The following is a 27,461-nucleotide window of genomic DNA, read 5'->3' as shown; positions in this document are numbered from 1 at the left end:
GCGGCCGCACTTGGAGTATTGCGTACAGTTCTGGTCACCGCCTTATAAGAAGGGTGTGGAAGCTTTGGAAAGGGTGCAGAGGAGATTTACTAGGATGTTGCCTGGTATGGAGGGAAGGTCTTACGAGGAAAGACTGAGGGACTTGAGGCTGTTTTCATGAGCGAGAAGACGGTTGAGAGGTGACTTAATTGAGACATATAAAATAATCAGAGGGTTCGATAGGGTGGATAGGGAGAGCCTTTTTCCTAGGATGGTGATGGCAAGCACGAGGGGGCATAGCTTTAAATTGAGGGGTGAAAGATATAGGACAGATGTCAGAGGTAGTTTCTTTACTCAGAGAGTAGTAAGGGAATGGAATGCTTTGCCTGCGACGGTGGTAGATTCGCCAACTTTAAGTACATTTAAGCTGTCATTGGACAAACATATGGATATACATGGAATAGTGTAGGTTAGATGGGCTTCAGATTGTTGTGCCGACCTGTCATACCATCGAGGGCCGAAGGGCCTGTACTGTGCTGTAATGTTCTATGTTCTATGTATAAGCCCTACCGTATTTGTTGCACAAAAATGCAATACCTTGCATGTATCCAGATTAAACTCCATCTGCCATTTTTCACCCCATTGAACCATTTGATCAAGATCCCTTTGTAATCTTAGAAAACCTTCTTCACTGTCTACAATGCCACCAATTTTGGTGTCATCCGCAAACTCACTAACCATGCTTTTTATATTCTCATCCAAATGAATTATATAAATAACAAACTGATCCCTGTGGAACACTGCTGGTCACAGGCCTCCAGTGCGAAAAGCAACCCCTCACCATTACTGTGTCTATCTCCTGCCGTTAAGCCAAGTATGTGTCCAATTGGCAAGCTCACTCTGAATCCCATGTGACCTAATGTGACAAATTATTCACGTTTTTAGCCTATTTGTACAGCTACGCAGTATTCAGCATAGTGTTTGTAGAGGCGTACGACATAGGCTGCACATATGCTCAAAGTCACAGTGAGGAGGGATGGGACTAGACAGGGATGTATGGGCATGATCCCCGTATTTCTGGGATGACCTCAGGCTAGATGAGTAGCTCTTGCTGATCACCAAGCCTGCCCTGCAGTTCGTGTTTCCGAGTTAGTGAAGGAGACCTGACTTTATCACTGTCCTCACACCTGAGTACGTTTTTGTTCAGCTCCTGGTGGAAGCGACACTGAGAGTCATAGACATAGTACAGCATGGAAACAGACTCTGGCAGCTCATTCCGTACACACACCACCGTCTGCATGAAAAAGTTGCCCCTTAGGTCCCTTTTATATCTTTCCCTTTCACCTTAAACCTATGCCCTCCACTTATGGACTTCTCTATCCTCCCTGTTGCTCAAGCCTGCGAACCCCGTCCACAGCCTTGTAAATCTTATCCGCACACTTTTCAAGTTTAACAATATCGTTCCTCGTGCAAAGAGATCAGAGTCGAACGCATGCTTTCAAAAGTGGCCCTAACGAATGTCCTGTACAGCTGCCACGTGACCTCCCAACTCCTGTACTCAGTGCACTAACTTGTAAATGTCTCATGGTTGGCACACTGTGTATTGTTGATAGCATTGCATGCCTTTGCCATAATGGGAAGATGCAGCATCCTGCTACCTTTAGTAGATTTTGGAATTGGGCAGTGAGATGGTTTGGACAAGAGGTTTTGGAAGTAAGTGGGAACTGAGAGATGTGGCAAAAGATACACCAAGTGAGGCAGTGAGGAACTGGGAGTCGTGCAGTGATCAACTGGCATCCAAAATGAGTCAGAACTTGAAGTTGAGGCCATCGGTAGAAATAGCAGCAGATTTATATTCCAGAAGATTGAGGTTGTGTTGACCTCCCTTAGAAATTGAATTTTTCTCTAACTTACTGAGTAGCTTGAGATTTCGTTTAACAGCTATTATAGCAGGAATTAATCTTCCACAGTTTCAGTCGGGGAAGACAAAAGGGAAGAGCCGTGAAAAACAACGAGGTCACAATGCACATTGAACTTTGTATCAACAATTTATCTGGCACCAAATGTGCCAAAATATCAGTGTGCAGTTTTTTTTTGAAAATAAGAGGTTTTGTTCTTAAAAAGGATGGTAAACTAACCCACAGATGAAAGTGAAGGAGAAGACCAAAGTCAACCAATGTCAGTTGTATTTGTCCCAAGGCCATTGACTAAAAGGGTTTAGACAATTGACTGACACAGAGAAAATAATCCATCCCTAGAAATATAGTACAACAATATCACCAGGGCAACACAGTGGCACAGTGGTTAACACTGTTGCCTCATTGTGTGAGGGACCTGGGTTCAATTCCAGCCTCAGGTAACTGTCTGTATGGAGTTTGCACATTCTCCCTGTGTCTGTGTGGGTTTTCTTCCACATTCCAAAGGTGTGCAGGCTTGATGGAATGAATATGCTAAATTGCCCTATGGCGTCCAGGGGAACACAAGCTAAAGTGGATTAGCCAAGGGATTGGAGAGGGGTGTGGATCTGGGTGGGACGCTCTTCCAAGGGTTGGTGTGGACTTGATGGGCCAAATGGCCTGCTTCCACATTATTGATTCTATGAATAAGTGCTCAGGGAACAAAAGCGGGTGCATATCAGGTTGACCTTGAGAGCATCCATCTCCAGATGGAAGATGGACCAAAGAAAAAGAAAACCCAGGGAGGAGCTCCCCAACACCTCAGCTAGAGAGTAGAATGCTGCCTTCACAACTTGAATGAGACTTGCACATTCTGCACCAACAGCTTGTTTATCCTCCAGTATCAGTGAACCATCCACAATTGTCATGGAAGTGAACTTTCTTTAGATTACGTATCATATCTAATCTGCTGCTTCACAAACTCTGTAAGCTATCAGAAAATTGCTACAAATAGTCACATGCCCGTATACAATGAATTCGATCACAAGAATCCTAAAATCAACAATGGTGGTAGAATTCTGGGAGAGGTTCCTACAGGTGGAGTGGATCATTGAAGTAACATTTTAAAAATAAAGTGACATCACCGACCCTTCAGACAGCATGTGAGGAAAGTATATTCTCCAATTTCCCCGGAAGGGGTGATTGTAGTGAATGTAGTCTTACAAATAATGTAACAATAAATATTTCTGAACTTGTTTCCTCTGCTTATAAGGAAGTTTACGTAAGCTAGCAATATATTTAGTCGGAAAGAGCCTGTCCTGCACTTTTACCACAACCACCAATCGAGCACATTGCAATGATGCAATTTCATGATGCACTGAGGTTGTCTACAGCACAGATACAGTGTTGAGTGTTCAAGTATCCAGGTTACCAAAAGAGTAACATTAGTAAAGTCTCAGAGAATTACTGTCATGTTAGAGAGAGACAATTGATGGTGAGTTTAACCTGAGGGTCATTATACCTTGGAATGTCTTTGGTTTTTGAATAGACTCAAATTCCAATGTTTGTTTATTTGATATATATCTGTACAGAGTTGAACTGCATTTGTGACATTGTATTTATACAAAGAATTTTTTATCAACAAAATATATGTTTGAAATTAAAAAATACTTCCGCCACTTGAGGCTGAGAGGTTACCTTCATGGTGACTTCAGCTGGTGCAGGAATAGAACTGTTGGTATTATTCTGCATTACAGTACAAGTAACTGAGCTAACCAGCTGTTGGGCCCAGCAATGACAAAATTCATTCCCATAGATCGAAGAGAAAGCGCACTTTTGTACTGCAATTGTTATGCACACAAAAGAAGGAATGGGGAGTGGGCTCTAATTTCTCAGAACTTTATTCCGCTCTTCTTCTTTTGTGTATATTTCATTCTGGATCATCTCTACTTTCATGTAAATGGATGTCTGAAAACATTTCACTTTCATCTCGCTGAAGCATAGCAGCTACTTAATGTCTTCATTTCTACAGTGCAGGTACTGGAAGAAATCGCATGACCCCAAGAGTGAGAATGAACGATACACATTATACAAAAAGTGGGCTCGCTTTGGCCAATTCTACAAGGAGCAGCCTCTGAACCTTATCAGGTTTGAGACTTTGATTGGAACTGACTGTGTTTTGTTGGGCTTGAGACCGAAGTGACAGCTACCAGTCTGCTTACCTGGAATCTATCAGCAGCAATGTTCTTGGACCTTCCCTGTTCCAGGCTTTCTCCCATCTCCAGACAAAATCATTGCCCTGACTTTTTTACATGCTCCTGCAATTTGCTAATCCATCTGAATTAAAAAGAAAAGACTTGCATTTATGTTGCACTTTTTCACAACATCTAAAGGCACTTTATAACCAATGAAGTAATCATTTTTGAAGTGTAGTGATGTATGGAAACACTACAGCCAATATGTACATAGTATGGTTCCACAAACAGCAATGTGATGAGGATCACATAGTCTGTTTTTTATTTGTGATGCTAATTGAGGGATAAATATTGTTCAGGCGAGAAATAACTCCCTTCCTCATCTTCATAATTGTGCCATGAGATCTTTATATCCACCTGAGCAAGCATCTGAGGTCTTGGACTCATCCAGAAGAGTGCACCTTCCAACAGTGCAGCGCCGCATTGGTCCTGCACTGGAGCTTCTACTTTAATGTTTATGCCGTGGACTTGCATAGTGGCTTGATGGTTAGCATCACTACTTCACAGCGCCAGGGACCCGTGTTCGATTCCAGCCTAACGTGACTGACTATGTGGAGTTTGCACATTCTCCCGTTGTCTGCATGGGATTCCACAGAGTGCTCTGGTTTGCTCTCACAGTCCAAAGATGTGCATGTAGGAAGATTGGCCATGCTAAATTGCCCATAGTGTCCAGGGATGCTTGGGGTAGGTGGATTAGCCATGGGAAATGTGCAGGGCTATAGGGAAGGAGGATGGGCCTGGTGGGTTGTTCTTCTGAGGGTTGGTGTGAACTTGGTGGGCTGAATGGTCTGCTTCTACACTGTAGGAATTCTCTGATCCAAAACATTGTGACTCAGAAACAAGAATGCTCACAGCTGAACCGTGAAACACAAACCTAATTTTTTCCAGGCCGTGGAATCTACCAGCCAATTTGCCGCTGTCACCTGTTAGAGAAGAGTGTAATGTAGGAAGACCAGAGATGGTAGACTGTTGAGTGAAGTGAGATCGAAAGTTAAAAGAATAATTAAGAAACGCTCCAGTTTTACACATTTCCCTCCCCTTTAAGGATGACATGGTATTGAACACACCATGATCTCAAGTTCACAGATGACCCTAGAGCTGATCATTTACTATTGATCATTCACAACTTCTTGTTCTTGTCAATAATTTTCTAAATTTCCCCATGGTTTTGTTTTTCCTTCAAGGAGCATAAAAGTGGACCTTAACAGCTTCTATATGTATGTAAAAAGAAAAGAAAAAGATGAAGGCCAAATGTAGACCACTTACAATGTAAAATGGAAGAATTGATACAAAGTAAAAAGGAGTGGCAAAGCAATTTATTCTGCCTTCACAGAAATACTCCCTAAAAGCTTTCCAGAAGCCCTAGGAAAGCAAGAATCTTTTGGAAGGAGACATTGAAGACAATTAATATCAGTAAACAAAAAGTCCTAGAAAATGAATGGGGCTAAAAGTTAACCCCCCCAGACCCTGATTGTTTATAGCCCAGGGTATGAGTGGAGGTTGTCGTGGAAATATTGAATGCATCAGTTGTCATCTTCCAAAATTCTGTAGATTCTGAACAGTCCTGATAGATTGGCAGGTGGCAAATATAACCCCACAGTTTATAAAAGGATGGAGGGATAAAACTGGGAATTAAGGACCTAACATCACAAGTCGAGAAAATATTGGACTCTATTAGAAAGGATGGAACATAGAACATTACAGCGCAGGACAGGCCCTTTGGCCCTCAATGTTGCACCGACCTATGAAACCAATCTGAAGCCCATCTAACCTACGTTATTCCATTATCATCCACATGTTTATCCAATGACCATTTAAACACCCGTAAAGTTGGTAAGTCTACTACTGTTGCAGGCAGGGCATTCCACGCCTTTACTACTCTCTGAGCAAAGAACATGACAAGGATGTGATAACAAAACACTTAGATAATGCCAATGGGATTTTACAAAGGATTAATGAAGCCAAATTATGTCTGATAAACCTTCTGAGCCTTTTTGAGAACACAATGAGTAGAACATAAGAAGGAGAGCCTGTAGACGAGGTGTATTTGGATTTTCAGAAATATTTTGATAAAACCTCATGTAAGAGGTTATTGTGCAAAATCAAATCATTTGAGATGAATGGTAAGATTAAAAATTGGATAGCAGACAGTAAATGGAGAGTAGGATTAAATGTGTCATTTTTGGAATGGAAGGTGATAACAAGAGCGTACCATAAGTATCAGGGGTAAGGTCCCAGCTATTCTCAATGTATAGCAAGGGTTTGGATGATGGAATCATTTGCATTTTTCAAGTTTCCCCATAACTAAATAGGACTGAAGGTGTTGAGGAGAATGTAAGGAGGCTTCGGGGTGAATTAAACAAGTTGAGTGAGTGAACAAATACATGACAGAAACGCATAAATGGAAGTTGTCCACATCAGAAGGAGGAACAGAATGGCAAAGTATGATTTGAATGGTGACTGCACAAAGAGACCTAAGTATTCTGTTACACCAGTCATTCAAAGCAAGCGTATAGGTGCAGAAAGCAGTTAGGAAGACAAATGGTCCTTTCATTTCAAGAGGATTTCCTCAGCTAAAAAAAAGATGTAGAGAGTGTGATGAAGGTTCACCAAACTGATCCTGGGATGGCAGATTTGTCAGATGAGGAGAGATTGGGATGACTGTCACTGGAGCTTAGAAGAATCAGAGAAGATCTCAATTGGGGAAACTCATCAAATTCGAACAGGGCTGGCTGGATCAGAGACGATGTTTCCCCTGACCCCAAGATTCAGAACATGGGATAGTAATCAAAGCATTTGTAGTCAGCCATTTCAGAGTGAGTTGAAGAGAAATTTCTTCTGTCAAAGGCTGGTGAACTACTGGAATTCTCAACCACAGGGAGCTGTAGAGGTGATGTCACTGAACATATATATGTAAGAAATAGATTAATTGAAACTAAAAATGTCAAAGGGCATGACAGCAGCATGAGTTCATAAGGCTGAGACAGATGAATAGTCATGATCATGTTAAATGTTGGAACAGGCTCAATGGGCTGAGAACCTATTTCTGCTCCTACTTTCTATGCTTTAAGATGTGATCAGATTAATGAGGCTTTTATGTCACTGCTACTAAAGTTTGCATTTAAGGATGCAAACCCGTAAGAATTATAAATTGTGAGGAGAACCTCAAAATGATATTGACAAGTCAGTGAAAGGAGCAGCTAGGTGGCAGATCAAGTTCAAGATGGGAAAATGTGAGGTGACATGTTTTGGTAGAAAAAAAAGGGGTCAGATTATAAAATAAAGGTCATTATTCTAAAGTGTGTGCAGAAACAGAGAGATTGTGGAATATATGTACATTAGTTATTAAAGGTCGCAGTACACTTAGAAAGCGCAGTTAATAAAGCATGCAGTATCCCAGGTGTTATTAATGAAAGCATAAAGTATGAGAGCAAAGAGGTTATGCTGAACCTTTATAAGACACCAGTTAGACCTCAGCTGGAATATGGTGTTAGAAGCTGTACACAATACTTTAGGAAAACGTGAAGAGTTTGGAGAGAGTTTGCAGAAGAGATTTTCAGGATTAGTTGCGTAACTTCTGTTTTGAGGACAGATTGGAGAAGTTGGGACTATTTGTCTTGGAAAGAAGAGGGATAAAAGGAGATTTGATAGAGGTTTTCGAAATCATTAGGAGTCTTGATAGAGTAAATAGGGAGAAATCCCTGTGTGACAAGGATTGAGAACAAAAGAGCACAGATCTAAAGTAACAACGTGTGAAGCTGGATGAACACAGCAGGCCAAGCAGAATCTCAGGAGCACAAAAGCTGTCGTTTCGGGCCTAGACCCATCATCCTCTCTGATCAAGGGTCTAGGCCCGAAACGTCAGCTTTTGTGCTCCTCAGATGCTGCTTGGCCTGCTGTGTTCATCCAGCTTCACACTTTGTTATCCTGGATTCTCCGGCATCTGCAGTTCCCATTATCACAGATCTAAAGTAATTTGCAAAAGACGCAAGTGTGAACTAAAGATTTTTCACACAGCAAGTTGTTAGGTTTGGAATGCAGTGTCTGGAAGAGTGGTGGAGCTGGGATCAACTGAAGCATTCAGTAAGGTATTGGACAATGATTTGAATAGAAATAATGTGCAGAGTTGCAGGGGAAAGGGCAGATAATGACAATCAGTCATAAAATTCATTCAGAAAAGTGGATGCAGACAAACAGGAGCCAAGAGTCTCATTCTACAATCATTATGTGATTCTGAGGAGATTGGAACACGTATCAGGCAGAAGCAGTGCTGGTTTACACCCTAACCCTGCTTTCTTGTCCTTGCGATTGGATTCTAGAGCCGAAGAAAGGAGAGGATAATTCTTAACAAAATAACAGAGCGAGATTGCAGGAATCCACGCTTGAAAATAAAATTGAACGGCATTAACAATTTTTCCTTTAATTTTCCATTGAGTTATTTGTTCAGCTCTTTGGTTTCATTCATTAAAAAAAATTCACAACATATGTACTTGCTCTGTTAGTGTCTGTCATAGTCTTTCCAATGGAATGTGGGCCACTTCAGAGCACTTTAAGTGTCAAGCTTGTGATTCTCTTTTTTCCTTCCTTTCTGTTTTGAGAGAATACCAGTTAAATTCAGTGTTAAAACTTCAGTTGTATAGCTTAAATAAATCTATTAGGTAACCTCTAATATGAGAGATAGCCTCCAAATGTACATTATTAGCAGTCACCTTTACCGCCACCAACATCCACGAGCAACAGTGTGTACCAACTACAAAATGTACAACAGTGTTCCCAACTTGCCTGGATGAGTACAGCCCCAACAACACTCAAGAAGCTTGACACCATCCAGGACAAAGCACCCCATTTGATTGGCACTACATCCACAAACATTCACTCCCTCCACCAATGATACTTACTAAGGGCAATGTATACAATTTGCAAGATATACTGTAGAAATCCACCAAAGTTCATGAGACAGCACCTTCCAAATCCACAGCCACTTCTATCAAGATGAACAAGGCCATCGCATCACCACCAGCAGGTTCCCTTCCAAGTCCCTCACCATCCTGATTTGGAAATATATCGCTTTTCCTTCACTGCCACTGGGTCAAAATCCTGGGATTCCCTCCCGAAGAGCATTGTGGGTAAACCTACAGCAGGTGGACTACAGCACTTCAAGAAGGCCGCTCACCACCGCCTTCTCAAGGGGGGCAACTAGGGACGGGCACGAAGTGCCAGGGCGGCTAGTGACGCCCATGTCCCATGAGGCAGCTTAGAAAAAAGGCCCTCAATTCCTGAGATTTTGGAACCTGCAACACTCATTGGGCCTCACTTCTCTGTTTCCGCTTTGTAGGAAATACTATGGAGAGAAGATTGGAATATATTTTGCCTGGCTTGGTTTTTACACAGAAATGCTGGGAATCGCAGGAGCAGTTGGTTTCATTTGCTTTCTGTACGGCTGCATAACCAAGGATGGAAATATATGGAGGTAAGCTTCATCATCCATTTTGATTTTGACTAATTGAGAGGAAGGATTTTTGTTTTGTACTCTCACAAGGGAATGCAATTCAAGAAGTATGAATCTCTCCCGAATAAGTGAGATTTGAGCCAATGTCCACCAGACCATTGGCCGGGGGTTCTGGATTGCTATTCCAGTGACATTACCACCGTGCCACCACCTCCAATCTACATCGATGTAATGAGGGACATTAGCAGACTGTTAAATATCTGGCTATGATTTGGGGATATTTTAATTCTCAAGCCTCATTTGCCCACTCCAGCTCTGACTCCTACCCAGTGCTAGTGGGAATGATGTCACTGACAGTCAAAATTATTTCGAGGGGCATGCGAGGGGCATTGTACACTGACCTCAGCAACACATAGAAACATAAGGTAAATACAAATTGCTCACTTTGGAAGAAATCAGCAAGTAAACAATCAGGCATCAGAACAATCCTTCATTTGAAAGAGGTGAAGTTTTTTTTTGTTAAAAATGTAGCTCCCTCCACAAAGCTTAGCAATCAAGTAACATATAAGGATCAGTGATCGGACTGAAAATTTCAAACACAGATGCCATTTAAAAACTTACAGGCATGACTTTTGCTGCTTTATTTGCTTGATACCATATGGAGCAGAGCTGGGCACATGCTAAGTAAATGCATAGCATTTTAAAATGGCACAAAGTCCGGCAATAAATTTGGGGGGGACATGGAAATGGAAGTATGTAGCAGGAAGGTCTTCCGCGAACTTAAGCAGCTCCTCCATGCAATTCCTGGAAGCTGCAAAGCATTAAAATAAATCATTGCACTATTCTTAAATATTCCCAATTTCAGCAATAATTAGCTAAAACTGTACATAAGGATATGGAAAATAATGCATAAGATCATTAAACTCGATTCCTGCTACTGTGTACATTTGCTACATAATAGAGACTGAACAAAAAAACACTTTGAAATTTACCTTGCAGCAAATATATCTTCTCACTATTAGACTTCTAGCTTCCACTTCTACTCAATGGCTGAGCTATGCTTCTGCAATTGTTGACGCTTGAAACTATCAGTTGTCCATGTGCACATGGCTAGCAGATGGTCCAAGCAAGTCAGTCAATGGCACACAATGACTGACGTTTGAAAAGCTAAAAGGAAACCTTATATTTACTTCTCTAACTGAGTATGTACTACAACTTAAGTTCCCAATGGGGAGAGTTTAATGTTCGCTTTTTTTCCATCTTTCGCCTTAGTGAGGAAATTTGTGACGCTGAACTTGGAGGGAAGATCATCATGTGTCCCTTATGTGATGATTGTGACTTCTGGAGACTGAATACCACCTGTGAATCAACCAAGGTGTGTATCTGCGAACTGAAGGATCTCCAATTTTAAATGAAATAATTGGGAAATGCTGCTCTTCACAACTCATCTAACTGTAAGATGATAATTCAGGAACATTGTTGGTTTTGATGTATGGGTTTGAACTATTTTGGGAATAAATTGGAATGTAGCATCTTTGTTAGTTACCAAAACTGTGCCTCATCATTTTTTAAAAAATATTTCCTTTGTCTATCAGTCTGTTCGAATGGCCCTTGTACCATCCATCAGCAGAGAATGTTAAAAATTCCCCTGGTTTTTGTCTTCCCTGTTGTATGAACCATTGACACTTGCTGCTGCTAACTATGTAGATGGGAGTATAAAAGCAATCTCTGATCGACGCCAACAAGTCCAACAAAGGTAGCACTTGACTAACCATTTTCTTGACAAAGACAAGGCATTGACGTACTCATTAATATGGACCCTCCCTCAGCAATGGCAGCAGTGTGTACCAGGACATATTGCAGCAACTTGCAAAATCTCCATCAACAAAATCTTCCAAACCTGTGATGTCTACCACCCAGCAGGAAAAGGGCAGCAAGAACATGGGAACACCCCCCACCCTAGCCTCCCCCGTCAAGCCACCCATCCTCCTGACTTGGAATTGTGTCACTGTTCTGTCACTGCCATTGGGTGAAAATAACACCAGGTAGACTACAGCAATTCAGGTGGCTCTCGCTATTGCTTTCTCGAGGCTGATTGGGGTCAGAGATGCCCATATCCCATGAACAACTTCTTTTTAAAAGCAGACAAGCCTAAGTGCACACGTGCCACACCTTCAGTCCCCAAACCTTTTAGCTCTGCTCAAACATTTAATGCCTTGCTGAAGTGCACACGTTGAGGGGGATTATTGGAGTTTAAACTTGTAAAAGCAATTTTGTTTTTAAGTGGGGGATGCTTTGCATTTCTGGTGGTCCTGAAAGTAACCTAGCAGTTTGTTCACTACAGCACTAATTTTGAAATTAACTTATAAAAGGTCTGTCATGTTCAACCCTTCTTTATTTTGCTACAGAATTCTCACCTGTTTGACAATGCTGCCACCTTGTTTTTTGCGGTTTTTATGGGCATCTGGGGTGAGTGTCTTTCAGTTATTTGTGTTGGATAATATAAAATCAAAACAAATTAAATGAGCATTTGTGGAATATAGCCGCAGAGGGGAAGCTCTGGAAGCCTTGACTTCATCAAGATTGCTTCTTTGACTGTAGCAAGGTTGCTCACATAAGTAAACGGGGAATGAAAGCCGAAGGAAATGGTGTTTTCAGAAAGGTGACAGGCTGTTTATGTAACTGGTGCTGCTTGTATTTGTTTCTTGAGCAGTTACTCTTTTTCTGGAGCTGTGGAAGCGGCGACAGGCAAAGCTCGAATATGAGTGGGACCTTGTGGACTTTGAAGAAGAACAGCAGCAACTTCAGATACGCCCAGAGTATGAGGCAAAGTGTACGCACCACAAGAAAAACCCAGTTACTCAGGTACAATTAGTAGCTTAAAAGAGGACATGCTCAGTTTAAACCCCTGACTTTGGCAGCTTTCAGCATAAAGCTGCTCCTGTGAGGATGACATAGAACATAGAACATTACAGTGCAGTACAGAACCTTCAGCCGTCAATGTTGCGCTAACCTGTGAAACCAAACTGAAGCCCAACTAACCTACGCTATTCCATTATTATTCGTACGTTTATCCAATGACCATTTAAATGCCTTTAAACTTGGCAAATCTACTACTGTTCCAGGCAGGGCATTCCACGCCCTAACTACTCTCTGAGTAAAGAACCTACCTCTGACATCTGTCCTATATCTAACACCCCTCAATTTAAAGCTATGTCCCCTCGTGCTAGCCATCACCATCTGAGGAAAAAGGCTCTCACTGTCTGCCCTATCTAACACTCTGATCATCTTGTAATCTGTGGAGATATACAGAGTTAATGTTTTGAGTACAGTATGACTTCCTGTTCAGAATCCCTCAAAGTCAAAAGTTTCTCAAGTCAAGATAAAAACTGCTTGCGTTCTGAAGGCATACCAAACCTGAAATATTAACTGTGTTTATATGCTGCCAACCTGCTGAATTTCTCCAGCAATTTCAGATTTCCAGCATCTATAGTATTTTGTTTTTATTCTTGCTTGTTAGAATGTATCTACTCAGTGTCACTATGAAAAGTTGTTCAGAGTCCAATAAAGTATAGCAGTGTGAAATGCATAGCCACTGCCTTAAAGCAACACTTCAGCCATTGACAAGAAACACAGAAAACAGGAGCAGGAGTCAGCTATTCGGCCCTTTGAGCCTGCTCCTCCATTCAATATGATCACAGTTGATCATCCAACTCGGTATTCCGTTCCCACTTTCTCCCCAAACACTTTGATCCCTATAATAACTACATCTAACTCCTTCTACTCTGTGTATTCTGAAATATTGCCTTGATGTCCACTGCTGCATCTCTATTAACATATCCTTCATCTAATTTTCCCAGTCACTTTTGGAGTCCCACATACAATTCCGATCTCCCTGCTATAGGAAGGATGTTATGAAACTGGAAAAAGTGCAGAAAAGATTTACAAAGATGTTAACAAGACTAAATGTTTGAGTTATAAGGAGAGGCTGGATAGATGAGGACATTTTACCCTGGAGCATCAGAGGCTGAGGGGTGACCTTATAAAATCATGAGGGGCATAGATAAAGTGAACAGTCAAAGTCTTTTCCCCAGGATAGGGGAGTCCAAAACTAGAGGGCATAGGTTTAAGGTAAGAGGGAAAAGATTTAAAAGGGACCTTATGGGCAACTTTTTCATACAGAGGGTGATGCTTATATGGAACAAACTGCCAGAGGATGTGGTAGAAGTGAGTACAATTACAACATTTAAAAGACATTTGGACATATATATGAGTAGGAAAGGTTTAAAGGAGTGTGGGCCAAACTCAGCGAAAATGGACAATTCAATTTCAGAAACCTGGTTGACATGGATGAGTTGGATCAAACGGTCTGTTTCTGTGAAGTATGACTCTAATTGCTTTAACCAGCTCTGCTTGCTTGTCTTATTGTCCTTACTTAAAGGGAAACAATAATCTTAGATCCAAACTTCTGTCCATCAATGTAAAATTCTGTCATATTATGGTCACTGCTATCAAGGGGTGCCTTCACTGTGAGATTATTAAAGAATCTTTTTGTGTTGCAAAATAATAACTTTCTCGAAATGTTCATTTGGAGACTCATAACTTCTTAGCCCACTGCTCTGCAAAATCACCCCCAAACCATCTTTCATAGAATAGAACAGAATCACAGAATAGAACCCTGACAGTGTGGAAACAGGCCCTTCGTCCCAACAAGTCCACACTGACCCTCAAAGCATCCCAACCAGACCCATCCCCTTATAACCCACCTAATCTACACACCCATTGCCAATCCACCTTGCCTGCACATCTTTGGACTGTGGGAGGAAACCGGAGCACCTGGAGGAAACCCACGCAGACACGGGGAGGATGTGTGGAGTTTGCACAGACAGTCGCTCAAGGGTAGAGTCAAACCCAGGTTCCTGGCACTGTGAGGCAATAGTACTAATCACTGAGCCACCGTGCCGCCCTGCCCTCTTCCTCAAGATTAAAGCATTCTTTCTTCAGAACTTGAATTTGTATAAAAACAGATACGTTTTGTTTGAAGATTTTCACCGTACACTCATCAGCACAATTCCCAAAAAATACCAACAAAAGGGAAAACCGACATTTCTCTTGTAGGACAGAGAGGACAGCAGCATTGCCTATGACAGAGCCTCTACCAAACCGAGTCCAATTGCCAAATCATTCGGACCTCTCTCCCCATCCTGACGGGCCTGGGTGTGCCAAGGGATCACACATCCATATTGAAGAGGATGCGGCATGGACCTGAAAACAAGAATTTGTGGATAATGCAGCAGAATAATTGTGGATGCAATTGGGAAGACACAAGCAGTCTTTTCTATACTTTCCACTGTCTCAGAAAGGCAGCTAATGTCATCAAAAACTCCTCCTACCCCGGTTATAATCTCTTCCAACAGCTTCTTTCCAGCTGTTGTTATATTTCTGAATGGACCCCCAAAATTTCACATTTAATGTTGATCTTGCTCTTTGTGCACCTTCTCTGCAACAGTAACACTGTATTCCTCACTCTGTTCTATTACCCTCATGCACTCTGTGCAGTATGATCTGCTGATACTGCAATCAAAGCAAAACTTTTCACTGTATCTAGGTACGTGTGACAGTAATAAATCAAATTAAATGAAATAATCCAGAGACACAGCAAGTGTCCTGGAGACCTCTGTTCAAATCTCATCACACCAGATAGTGCATTTTGAATTTAGTAAGAAAATCAGTTACTAAAAGCCTAATGGCGTCCATGAATCTATTGTCAATTGTCATAAAAGTAACCTGGTTGACTCATGCACTTTATGAAAGGTAACCTGCCGTCATTGCTTGGTCTTGCCTGTATATGAGTCCAGACCCATGCCAATGTGATTTACTAAGGTTGTTGGCTTGCTCACCGAGCTGGCTGATTATTGTACAGATTTTTCGTCACCAGGCTAGGTGACATCATCAGTGCAGCCTCCAATGAAGTTCTACTCCACTTGGAATTGATATGATCCGGTCTATTAAGTTATATTGTGTCATTTCCGGTTCTGTTCTGCATAATTTGTATATGGGTTGTTGTTTGTTGATTGCATTATGGGTTGAAAACCAGGCCCCTAGAAATTTCTGTGCGTGCCTGTGATTGGCTTGAGCTAGGATGGTCACATTATCCCAGTTAAATTGATGGCCTTCATTGCCCGAGCGCACTGAGATGAAGGTAGATTTGTCGTGTCATTTTGCTGCTAGCTGGTGTTCGTATATCCTGATGACTAGTTTCCTTCCTGTCTGGCCAATGTAAAGTTTATTGTAATCATCGCAATTGCAACATCGTTTTATCGGCGGCCGCACTGATGATGTTACCTTGCACGATGATAAAATGTCATCGATAACCAGCCAGCTTGGTGAGCAAGCTAACAACTTCATCGTCAACCTGAGCTACAAATCTTCGCAAGAGTCTTTAAATGTAATTTATTCTTTAGTGCCCTCTAACATGGACTAGCAAGCTGATTGTTTGTATCAAATCACTAAAACATCTCTAAAAAGAAATGGAATCAATTGGACTGCTTGCTGTTGACTAAAGCACTGGAAAAGACAACAGCAAACTCAGTTGTGTCAACATTGCAAAGTCCCCCTTACCAACGTCTGGGGTCTAGTGCCAGTATTGGGTGAGTTATTGCACAGATTAGTCTCACAGTGCCCTATAGTATTCATACTATGTAATCATATCTTTAAACATAATTTCCCAGACGATGTCACCTCCATCCCGGGTATGTTCTGTCCCAGTGACAGGACAGACCTAGAAGAAGTGGTGGTGTAATGATATACAGTCAGGAAGGAGCCACCCTGGAAGTTCTCAATATTGAGTTGGGACCCCATGAAGTCTTGAGGAATCATGTCAGATATGGGCAAGGAAACAGCCTGTTCATTACCACAGAATGCCCTCCCTTTGCTGATGAATCAGCCCTCGTCCATGTTGAATACCACATGGAGGAACCACCGAGGGTGGTGAAGGGGCAGAATGTACTATGGGCAGGTGAGTTCAATGACCAACACCAACATTGAGCAGCCCCATTACTGACCTTTGTGATTCTGTCCCAAAGAGAGCTGTTCAGTCTTACTCATTGAGTCTGTTCAAGACAAAGATTGTTGGTTTTCTAGATATTAAAGATGGCGAGGGATCTGGGCTAGCATGGGAAAATGTCATTGAGACAGAAGATCAGCAGTGATCTTGTTGTATGTTAGAGGGGACAAATAGCCTACTGCTACTTCTGTTTCCCCCATTCTTCTTGCCTGTATTGATAAAAATGGCTTGAATTCTAAAAATGGATTTCCACTGAAATTCCACAAACTTGTCAGAACCTTATCAAGGGTTTTCTAAATGCATGACTCGTTGTATTTATTCATTTGTTCATGGCTATACGGAAGAGATTTCAGTGTGCTGCATAATCACTTTTAATATTCATATATTAATCTTTTTCATTTTCAGGAAACAGAGCCTTACATCCCAATATCAAATCAGGCATTACGCTCGTGTCTCTCCGGAGCTACAGTTTTGTTTTGGGTGAGTAACTCTTCCAAGCCAGGTTCTTGTTAATATCAGTAACATCCAAAATTCTAGTCTCCTTTTGGGGCTTCCTCCAATTTTATTGAAAATGCTCCCATCTCTACCACTCCTTGCAATCCAGGGAGTCCACTCATTTTAACTTGGTTGTCTCTGAACAAAGATATTAGAACTCAGTTTTATAGTATTGTGAGGGTAAAACTGGACATGGGCAGCAATACAGAAAAGTTCGGATTGCATTTTCTGCCCCTTACATGATACTCCACCTCAATATTTAGCCAGTGGCATTGTGACACTGCCATTAGATTAGAATTCCAAATGCTAAGTCCAATGCACTAGGTTCTTATCTCACCTCAGTAGCTGGTGGAATTTAAATTTCAGATGCATTAGTTCTATTTAATAAAAAGCCACTCTCGGTCATGCTAATCCTGAAACAATTGCCAAATGTCTGCAAAAGCCTATCTGACTTTACTGATGTCCTTTACAGAAGGAAATCTGCTGCCCTTACCTGATGTGGCCAATATGCTGCTCCAGCAATGTGCCTGCCTGCTCAAATGGCTCAGAGAGCCAATTAGTTTAAGGGCAATGAAAGAAGGGCAGCAAATATCAGCCTAACCAGTGATGCCCACATCCCATGAAACAATTAGAAAAGATTCTTATTGGATTTCAGGGTGTTGAATTTTAGATGGAGTAAATAAGTAGGCAATGGGCATGTTAATACTTGTTTAGACCTCCTCACAGTTCCACAGTTCTGCTGCTAAATACCTCCAATTGTTTATTTTTGATCAGTAGTTCTTCACAAACACAACTTATCACGGTGCCAGTGCTAGTTGGATAAAAATAAGTCGAACATTTTCAATTGCTTGTAGCCACTTGTTATTTTGGCTAGTTTGACACAGCAGAATTTTTTTTATTTCCAAGACAGAGTACCTTACAAATTATCTTACTATGACCATTCTCAAGACAAGGACAGAGAACATAAACACCAAACAAAGTTCTTTAAGCTGTGTAGTGCAGCTCTGATGGCCTTGGGTGAGGTTTGAACTGACAAACGTCTGACCAGGCCACGTTGAAATTTAGGACTGTGAAAGGTGTACACCGTGGATGCTTGCTACAGTTCTCCTTTCTAATCAATGAATTAAGATACACTTCCCTTTTCATTAAAGCTTTTCACCTTGCACTCTTCAGGATGCCAAATTTCTAAAGGAGCAATAAATTGGCTTTCTTGCATCCGTCCCGATAAGTTCCAGACTCAAAGTTTCCACGAAATGTAACCTGTTTTCAGCAATGCTCAAAGTACCCAGCTATTACTTGTTTCTATTTCCACCTAGATCTCTCTGATCCTGATCTGTATCATAGCGGTTATCGTGTATCGCCTCTCAATGTATGCCTCCTTTGCCAAGATCACTGTGAACATGAAGAAGGTCAGGTACATTGGCACATTCTTCACACCCCAGATGGCAACATCAGTCACAGCCTCCGTCCTGAACTTTATCATCATCATGATTCTAAACTATTTCTATGAGAGGGTGGCAATCTGGATCACAGATCTTGGTAAAGCTTTTCTTTCACCTTCTTTCTCCACAAGAATGCCTGTCTTAATGTTTTGATTTGATTTGATTTATTGTTGTCGCACGTACCGAAGTAACAGTGAAAAGTTTTGTTTCGCGAGCAGTGCAGGCAGACCGTTACATACAATACAGATCATGGGGTGTTCAGATAGAGCAAGCCACACATGTTATATGGCGCAGGGGGTGTGTGAAGCAAGATCAGTGTTAGATCTGAAATGAAACAGGTCCATTCAGCAGGCAAGAAGCTGTTCTTGAACCTGTTAGGTTTTATTGAAGTGTTTGCATTTGTACACATGATGCTGATCGTCTGCAGAATGAAAGCCTACCTCCTGATGCTGTAATTTGCCACACCGAGGGGCAATTCTATTATTCATTAATAATTTCGGTGCCTCATCTCAAGTAAAACTGAGCAAGTTGCTGGACAGCTCAAAGGCAGGGCAGTGAAGTTAGTGCTAAACTAGAGTGAGACTGACTTAAGGCAGCAGACACATGAGAGAACTAATGATATTTTCATGGCAGTGTTGCCTTACAGATTTTATTTTGTTGAGACAGCTTTAGATTCTTAAATGGTTATTGTGGTATTTCTAAGAGGTCTTCTGGTATAGGTCGATTAGCTCAGTTGGCTGAATGGCTCTTTTGTGATGCAGAGTGATTAAGCAGCACAGGTTCAATACCTCCAGCAGCTGAGGTTACTATGAATATCCTGCCTTCTCAATCTCCCCCCTCCCCTCCTCAGGTTAAATTCGCCACCAGCTGGCTGTCTCTTATGAGACAACAGCCTATAATCGTCTGGGTAATGTCCATAACTCTAGGCGAACATTAAGCTCAAGTCCTGTGCCAGAATCTGTTGACCACAGAAGAAATACTCATGATGTGGTTCAACAACTGTAGGAGCAGGAGTCGGTGGAGGCAATGGCCTAGTGGTATTATTGATGGACTGTTAATCCAGAGACACAGATAATGTTCTGGGGACCCGGGTTCAAACCCAGCCATGGCAGATGGTGGAATGTCAATTCAATAAATATCTGGAATTAATAACCTAATGATGACCATGAATCCATTGTCAATTTTTGGAACAATCCATCTGGTTCATTATTGTCCTTTAAGGAAGGAAACTGCCATCCTTACCTGGCCTACAAGTGACTCCAGACCCAAAGTAATGTGGTTAACACTCAACTGCCCTCTGGGCAATTAGAGGTGGTCAAGAAATGCTGCCTAACCAGTGATGCCCCTATAAAAAAAAGGCCGTACAGCCCCTTAAGACCGCTCTGCTCTTCTAGGTCATGGCTAATTATATACCTCAATGTCATTTTCCTGTGCCGTCTCCACATCCCTTAATGTTATTCATCACCAAACTTCTGTCCATTTCTATCACAAACAGCAAGTACTGAGAAACTCAGCAGGTCTGGTAGCTTCTGTGGAGAGAAAGCAAAGTCAAATTTCATGTTCCCGTGACCGTTCTCAGAACTGGTTTTAGTTAGGGAATGGTGGTATATATGCTAAAGACAGAGTATCAAAGGGGACACGGTTAAGGAGGATTTAAGTGCATATTTCCGCCACCTCCAACAGGATGATGCCACAATCAGGCACATGTTTCCCTCCCTTCCCTTGTCAGCCATCCTCAGGGACCATTCCCTCTGGGATACACTTGTCTACTCCTCCTTCATTCCCAACTTTTCTCATGCTCCCGCAGCACATTCCCATGCAATCACAGAAGGTGTAACACCTTCCTGTTTACCTCGTTCCGTCTCACTATCCAAGGCCCCAGGCACACCTTCTAGATGAAGCAGCAATTTACTGCACTTCACTCAATCCAGTCAACTGTATTCGCTGCTTACAGCGTAGTCTCCTCTACTCTAGGGAGACAAAATGCAGACTGGATGACCACTTTCCAGAACACCTACCTTCTGTCTGCAAAAATTGATCCTGAGCTCCTAGTCGCCTGCCACTTCAACATACCACCCTGTTCCCTGGCTAACACCTCTGTCTCAGGCTTGCTGGAGGGCTCCAATGATGCTCAGCACAAGTTGGAATAACAACACCTCATTTTCTGTTTAGGGCCTCTGCAGCCCTCCAGACTCCATACTGAGTTGAAGAATTTTGCGGCCTAAGCATCTTTTCCCATGTCCTTCCCACGCCCCCGCACACCAGGCCTTGTCATCATATGGGCTGCTCTCACCCGCACCAACCCATTGTCAGTCACTACTGGCTCCCAGCAGCAGCTTTTCTTTCTCCCAGGCTCACTATTGTCCATCCCTTTGTCTGTTCGGGATCTCTGGACTCCATGTCCACCTGTTGTTTATTCCTTCTGAACCTACCACCACCACCATCTGTCTTCCAACCTCCCCCCCACCCCACCCCCTGCCGCCACCCCGTCCCCGTCCCCATGGTCCCCCAACACAGACATGCACACGCATGCATGTGTATGCACACATGCGCGTGCACACACACATGCATGCACACGCGCGCGCACCTCATCTTCAGTGCATATACCACCTTTTCCGAGCTGCAGTTCATTCCAGAGATGGGTCACTGGACTGAAAATGTTAATTCTGTTTTCTCTCCACAGATGCTGCCAGTTCTGCTGATTTTTCTTTTCCAGCAATTTCTGTTTTGGTTTCAGATTTACAGCATCTGTAGTTCTTCTGTTTGTGTTTGTTTTCTATCAATCATTTCCTTGAGCATTGAGTGTCTCTGGTGACTAAGCTCCCAGCGACAATGCTGCCTTGCTACTGGCTGCTTACTATGCTGGTGAAAGTCTATAATTAAGAGTGGGATGAATATACAGCTTGAAAATGTTCCATGATCGGAGAGCTTGCATTCATTTGTAAAGGCTAGTGACTGGCAAAAGCCTATTGTAGGTTTTTGAAGAGGCCAGTAAACTAATGGAATTTTTGTTTTGCATGGAAATGATTCTGGATTACTGGGAGGCATTCAGTCCTGTCAGAGGAAATGGTAGATGTAGGTACAGTAACAGGTACAAAAGGTTCAAAGGGATATGGGCCAAACACAGACCAGTAGCACCAGTTTAGTTTGGGAGACGCGGTCAGCATGGACGAGTTGGATCAAAGGGTGTGTTTTCATGCTGGATGACTCTGATTCTGTCTCTCCCTGCAGCCTTTTAGCTCAGGTTGAAGGCAGATCATTTACTGAGTTGGAAAATGGCTATGTCAGAGGAGACTGGGAGCAGGGATAACAGGCAGTAACTCTTAATTTCCAGAAGGTGGCGGGTTATGTCCCTTAAGTGTCTGTGCTGAGTACTCTCCACTACCTTGTCTGCGATAATGGTTCTGGAAAGGTTACTGTTAGAGACTGCATTGAGCTCCATCCACTTGGGTTATTTCATAAGAACTTGGCGAGGAAAGACAGAAAGTCATAGTTAATAAAATGAGGCTGGATGAACACAGCAGGCCAAGCAGCATCTCAGGAGCACAAAAGCTGACGTTTCGGGCCTAGACCCTTCATCAGAGAGGGGGATGGGGGGAGGGAACTGGAATAAATAGGGAGAGAGGGGGAGGCAGACCGAAGATGGAGAGTAAAGAAGATAGGTGGAGAGGGTGTAGGTGGGGAGGTAGGGAGGGGATAGGTCAGTCCAGGGAAGACGGACAGGTCAGGGAGGTGGGATGAGGTTAGTAGGTAGCTGGGGGTGCGGCTTGGGGTGGGAGGAAGGGATGGGTGAGAGGAAGAACCGGTTAGGGGGGCAGAGACAGGTTGGACTGGTTTTGGGATGCAGTGGGTGGGGGGGAAGAGCTGGGCTGGTTGTGTGGTGCAGTGGGGGGAGGGGATGAACTGGGCTGGTTTAGGGATGCAGTAGGGGAAGGGGAGATTTTGAAACTGGTGAAGTCCACATTGATACCATATGGCTGCAGGGTTCCCAGGCGGAATATGAGTTGCTGTTCCTGCAACCTTCGGGTGGTATCATTGTGGTATACTGCGTCCACTGTACCCGGTGCGGCTTCCTCTACATTGGGGAAACCAAGCGGAGGCTTGGGGACCGCTTTGCAGAACACCTCCGCTCAGTTCACAACAAACAACTGCACCTCCCAGTCGCAAACCATTTCCACTCCCCCTCCCATTCTCTTGATGACATGTCCATCATGGGCCTCCTGCACTGCCACAATGATGCCACCCGAAGGTTGCAGGAACAGCAACTCATATTCCGCCTGGGAACCCTGCAGCCATATGGTATCAATGTGGACTTCACCAGTTTCAAAATCTCCCCTTCCCCTACTGCATCCCTAAACCAGCCCAGTTCATCCCCTCCCCCCACTGCACCACACAACCAGCCCAGCTCTTCCCCCCCACCCACTGCATCCCAAAACCAGTCCAACCTGTCTCTGCCCCCCTAACCGGTTCTTCCTCTCACCCATCCCTTCCTCCCACCCCAAGCCGCACCCCCAGCTACCTACTAACCTCATCCCACCTTCTTGACCTGTCCGTCTTCCCTGGACTGACCTATCCCCTCCCTACCTCCCCACCTACACCCTCTCCACCTATCTTCTTTACTCTCCATCTTCGGTCCGCCTCCCCCTCTCTCCCTATTTATTCCAGTTCCCTCCCCCCATCCCCCTCTCTGATGAAGGGTCTAGGCCCGAAACGTCAGCTTTTGTGCTCCTGAGATGCTGCTTGGCCTGCTGTGTTCATCTAGCCTCACATTTTATTATCTTGGAATCTCCAGCATCTGCAGTTCCCATTATCTCAGAAAGTCATAGTGCTGTGTAAGATCAAGACCTCCCAGTTGTCTTAGGAACAATATCTCACTTACTCACCCAAGCTGTGCCTGTTTGCTGTTAAGCAGTAAACTACATCTTACCAAAGACAAGAGCTACTTCTGATTAAAACTAACTTTACCATGATAGACCAATGAGATTCTGAGACCCAGTCCACGAAAGAGGATTGTGGCAGTAAACTTCTCAAACCACAAGCTGGTAGTGTTTGCAATCACAGCACATACAACAAACTACTCTTGATGTTATTAATGACATGCGCGTTGGTGTTCAAAGCCACACAGTAAGTAAGACAGTGATAGCTAATGTAAAGTGGAATCATACAATCACAAAGTAATACTCAGAAATTAAATGAATTGCTGTATAACTTCAACGTAGACAGACAGATGTGAGGTCATCCATCTCAGACTGAAAAAGATATTCTTAACATTTTCTTAACAGTGAAAATCCAGAAACTGCAGCTCCATAGAGAGACACAGTAGTAAAATATCATTGATAGGAATTGAAAATAATCAAAATGTCTAATTGACTTCTGGGCTTTAAATTCAAAGGACTAGGAAGTAAGATGGTAGGAGTCATGAGCAAGCCATACAAAGTCTGGGTGAGTCGACACCTGGAGTCACTGTGAGCTTTTCCAGGCACCACATCTTAGGAAGGAGATATTCTAGGGGCAGCACAGTAATTTAGAAGTCACTGGACTCGAAATGTTAACTCTGCTCACTCTCTACAGATGTTGCCAGGTCTGCTGAGTTTTCCCTGGAATTTCTATTTCGTTTCTGACTTATAGCTTCTGCAGTTCTTTGCATTCTTCTAAAACCCACATTGTTTGTTCACTTTCTGATTTACCAGAGATCCCCAAAACTCACTTCGAGTATGAGAACCGGCTGACCATGAAAATGTTCCTCTTCCAGTTCGTTAACTACTATTCCTCCTGTTTCTATGTTGCCTTCTTCAAAGGCAAGTTCATTGGTCGGCCTGGGGAATACAACCGTCTGTTTGGGACATGGCGAAATGAAGAGGTAAGATATTTGAACAGTCAGTGACTACAAGCGGGATTCATAAGTGATTTTGAACCAGGAAAGTGTACATAAACTATAAGACTGTGAGAAATAGGAAGAGAAGTAGGCCCCTCAAGCTAGTTCTGCCATTCAATAGGATCATGGCTGATCCAACATTCCTCATGTCCAGTCTCCTGGTCCTTTCCCTGTGACCCATCGTTCCCTGACTGATCAAGAATCTATCTATCTCAACCCTAAATATACACGAGGGCTCGGTCCCCACAGCCCTCTGTGGCAAGAACATCCCAAAGTGCTTCACAGCAGCATTAGCAGAGAAAATTTGACACTCCACAAAATCCCTGCAGAGTGGAAACAGGCCCTTCGGCCCAACATGTCCACGCTGACCCTCAGAGCATTCCACCCAGAACTATCCCCCTATAACCTAATCTACACATCCCTGGACATGACTGGGCAATTTAGCATGGCCAATCCACCTAGCCTGCACATCTTTCGACTGTGGGAGGAAATCAGAGCACCCGGAGGAAACCCGTGCTGACACGGGGAGAATGTGCAAACTCCGCAGAGACAGTCACCCGAGGGAGGAATTGAACCCGGGTCCCTGGTGCAGTGCTAACCACTGAGCCACTATGCCACCCCTGTGCCACATATAACTCAAATGACCAAAAGCTTGGACTCAGAGCTAGACCCTGAGGAGGGACTTGGGGAGGAATGTGAGGTGGAGCAGCTGAAAAGTTTGGGGTTTGAATTGCAGTGTTCAGGTTCAAAGTAGGTGAGGATAAAGTAATTATGGGGACGCAAGGGCGTGCTAATGGCTAGAATTGGAGGTGTATGGATTGAAGGATTCATTTGTGGCGGGAGCCTGAGGAAATCCCAGCATAAACACAACTTTCACAGAAAGTTTACACTTCTGATTACTGTTTTATGCTGCCCAGGTTGTTCCCTGTTTGAGGAACCAAAGTTGACTTGCTCTGAGTTTACCCTGATTTTTACACAGATTCTGTTTAGAACTTTTCATCACTGCACAGGAGCATGGCTCTAAGTAAACATCCCATATGATTGCAACACCTTCCCCGTCCCCCTCTCCCAACTCACCTTCCAGAATTCCTTGAAGCAGTCTGGCCATTGGCAGAACATTGCAGATGGTTGGAGTTTTGTGGGGACGGAGTCGAGTGGTTTCATAAGGCTGGGAAGGAGAGGGTGAATTTTGGAATTGACAGTGAGGGTACAGAGATAGGGAGGAGGTGAGGGCAGGGAAAGGAGGAAGGGAGTTTTAAGCAGTGAGATCACAGAGAGAAGCAGAAGGAAAGCTGAGGAAACAGTCAAACATAAATCTTTAGCACACCAACTTTGCCAAAACGCATCGTAAGAACTAATTCATCACATGAACTACATTCATCCACAAGACAAATATTGATGAAGTCTGTAAGTTATAATTCCTGTCCACACAAATGGAAACTTTCTCAAATTTAGGCTGTTCTGAACCTGCTGTTCCAAATAATTATTTCCTTGAGTGTATTACAGATGAGTCCACTTTTTGGTCTCAGTTTTTATTGTAATACTTTGCTTTGGAAATTTACTTGGCATTCAAGCTTTTGGATCCTTCACTGTGCCAAGTGCTCCCTCCCGTGGTTTATTTCTGCTATTGCACAAGCAGGAAGTCCATTTCAGAAATCAGAATAGAGAAACTCAGCAGGTCTGGCAGCGTCTGGAGATTTAAAGCAGAATTAACATTTCAACCCCAGTGACCCTCCTTCAGAAGACTTTTCAACTTTAATTTCAATGGGAGTAAAGTTTGGAGAAAGAAAGACTGTTATCTATGTTAATAATACATAAAAGATTTAAGACCTTCGGAGGTCTCAAAGTGCTTTGCAGTCTAAGTGTAGACACTGTTGTAATGTAGGAAAGACAACAGTCAATTTGAAGCCAATGAACTCTCTCAAATAACATTACGTCAATTACCAGGTGATGTTTACGAGTAAATATTGTCCAGGACTCCAGGGTTAAATAACCAGCTTTTCACAGAATCATGAAATCCCTACAGTGTGGAAACAGGCCCTTCGGCCCAACAAGTGCACACTGCTCCTCAGACCCATCCCTCCTGACCCACCTAAATCTACACATCCCTGAACACTACAGGTAATTTAGCATGGCCAATCCACCTAGCCTGCACATCTTTGGACTGTGGGAGGAAACCGGAGCACCCGGAGGAAACCCACGTGAACATGGGGAGAATGTGCAAACTCCACACAGACAATCAACCAAGGGTAGAATCGAACCCGGGTCCCTGGTGCTGTGAGGCTGCAGCGCTAACCACTGAGCCACCGTGCTGCCCATTTCGTCAAATTTCCAGAATGGAGACTTTTGCACCTGCCGGAGGAGGGAGGGAGGGCCTCGGTTTAATGTCCCTGAAAGGTGGTGCCTCCGATTGACTGTGCAGCACCCCCTCAGCCTTGGATTGGATCATCAGCCTGAGACATTTGTACTGAAGTCCGCAGTCAGGCTTAAACCTGGAACCTTGTGATTCAAAGGTATGGCCTGATGCAAGCAAGATATAAATAGAGTTGTCCCATTTACTGTAACATGATTCCACATGATCATACTGAGTGAAAGCGACCACAGAGATTTTGGAACCTGAATTAGAGAATCCCAAAAGAGCAGAATGATGCCATTGAGCCCATTGAAACTGTAGTAACGCTCTAAACAGCACCCCACCCAGACCCTCCCCATTACCTTTTCACTGTAATCCTGCATTCCCCATGGCTCAACCACCTAACCAGCACATCCCTGAAGACTGTGGGGCAATGCAGCACAGCAACCCATTTAATCTGCACATCTTTGGACTGTGGGAGGAAACCAGAGCACCCGGAGGACACAGTCACGGGGAGAACGTGCAAACTCCACACAGGTAGTCACCCGAGGGTAGAATTGAATTTGAATCCCTGGTGCTGTGAGGAAGCACTAACTACTGAGTGACCGTGCTGCCCTAAATCTTCGTGGTGACTGGGAACCAAATGCAGATG

At 43.3% G+C, this 27,461-nt stretch overlaps 1 protein-coding gene across 11 annotated transcripts in view; it reads left to right on the top strand.

The window, feature by feature from the left end:
- ano5a (anoctamin 5a) overlaps nucleotides 1–27,461 on the top strand; it is a 195,413-nt gene that overhangs the window by 142,187 nt on the left and 25,765 nt on the right. For all 11 annotated transcript variants that reach the window (XM_059652172.1, XM_048545538.2, XM_048545536.2 and 8 more), the window contains 8 exons: nucleotides 3,907–4,022; nucleotides 9,465–9,599; nucleotides 10,851–10,953; nucleotides 11,987–12,047; nucleotides 12,292–12,443; nucleotides 17,050–17,124; nucleotides 18,456–18,678; nucleotides 24,272–24,441. In XM_059652172.1, the coding sequence (XP_059508155.1) occupies nucleotides 3,907–4,022; nucleotides 9,465–9,599; nucleotides 10,851–10,953; nucleotides 11,987–12,047; nucleotides 12,292–12,443; nucleotides 17,050–17,124; nucleotides 18,456–18,678; nucleotides 24,272–24,441 (1,035 nt within the window). The remainder of the gene's footprint in view (nucleotides 1–3,906; nucleotides 4,023–9,464; nucleotides 9,600–10,850; nucleotides 10,954–11,986; nucleotides 12,048–12,291; nucleotides 12,444–17,049; nucleotides 17,125–18,455; nucleotides 18,679–24,271; nucleotides 24,442–27,461) is intronic.

The sequence above is a fragment of the Stegostoma tigrinum genome, chromosome 17, assembly GCF_030684315.1.
Source record: "Stegostoma tigrinum isolate sSteTig4 chromosome 17, sSteTig4.hap1, whole genome shotgun sequence".
In the NCBI taxonomy this organism is placed as follows: domain Eukaryota; kingdom Metazoa; phylum Chordata; class Chondrichthyes; order Orectolobiformes; family Stegostomatidae; genus Stegostoma; species Stegostoma tigrinum.
This window is presented reverse-complemented; position numbering and strand designations above follow the sequence as displayed.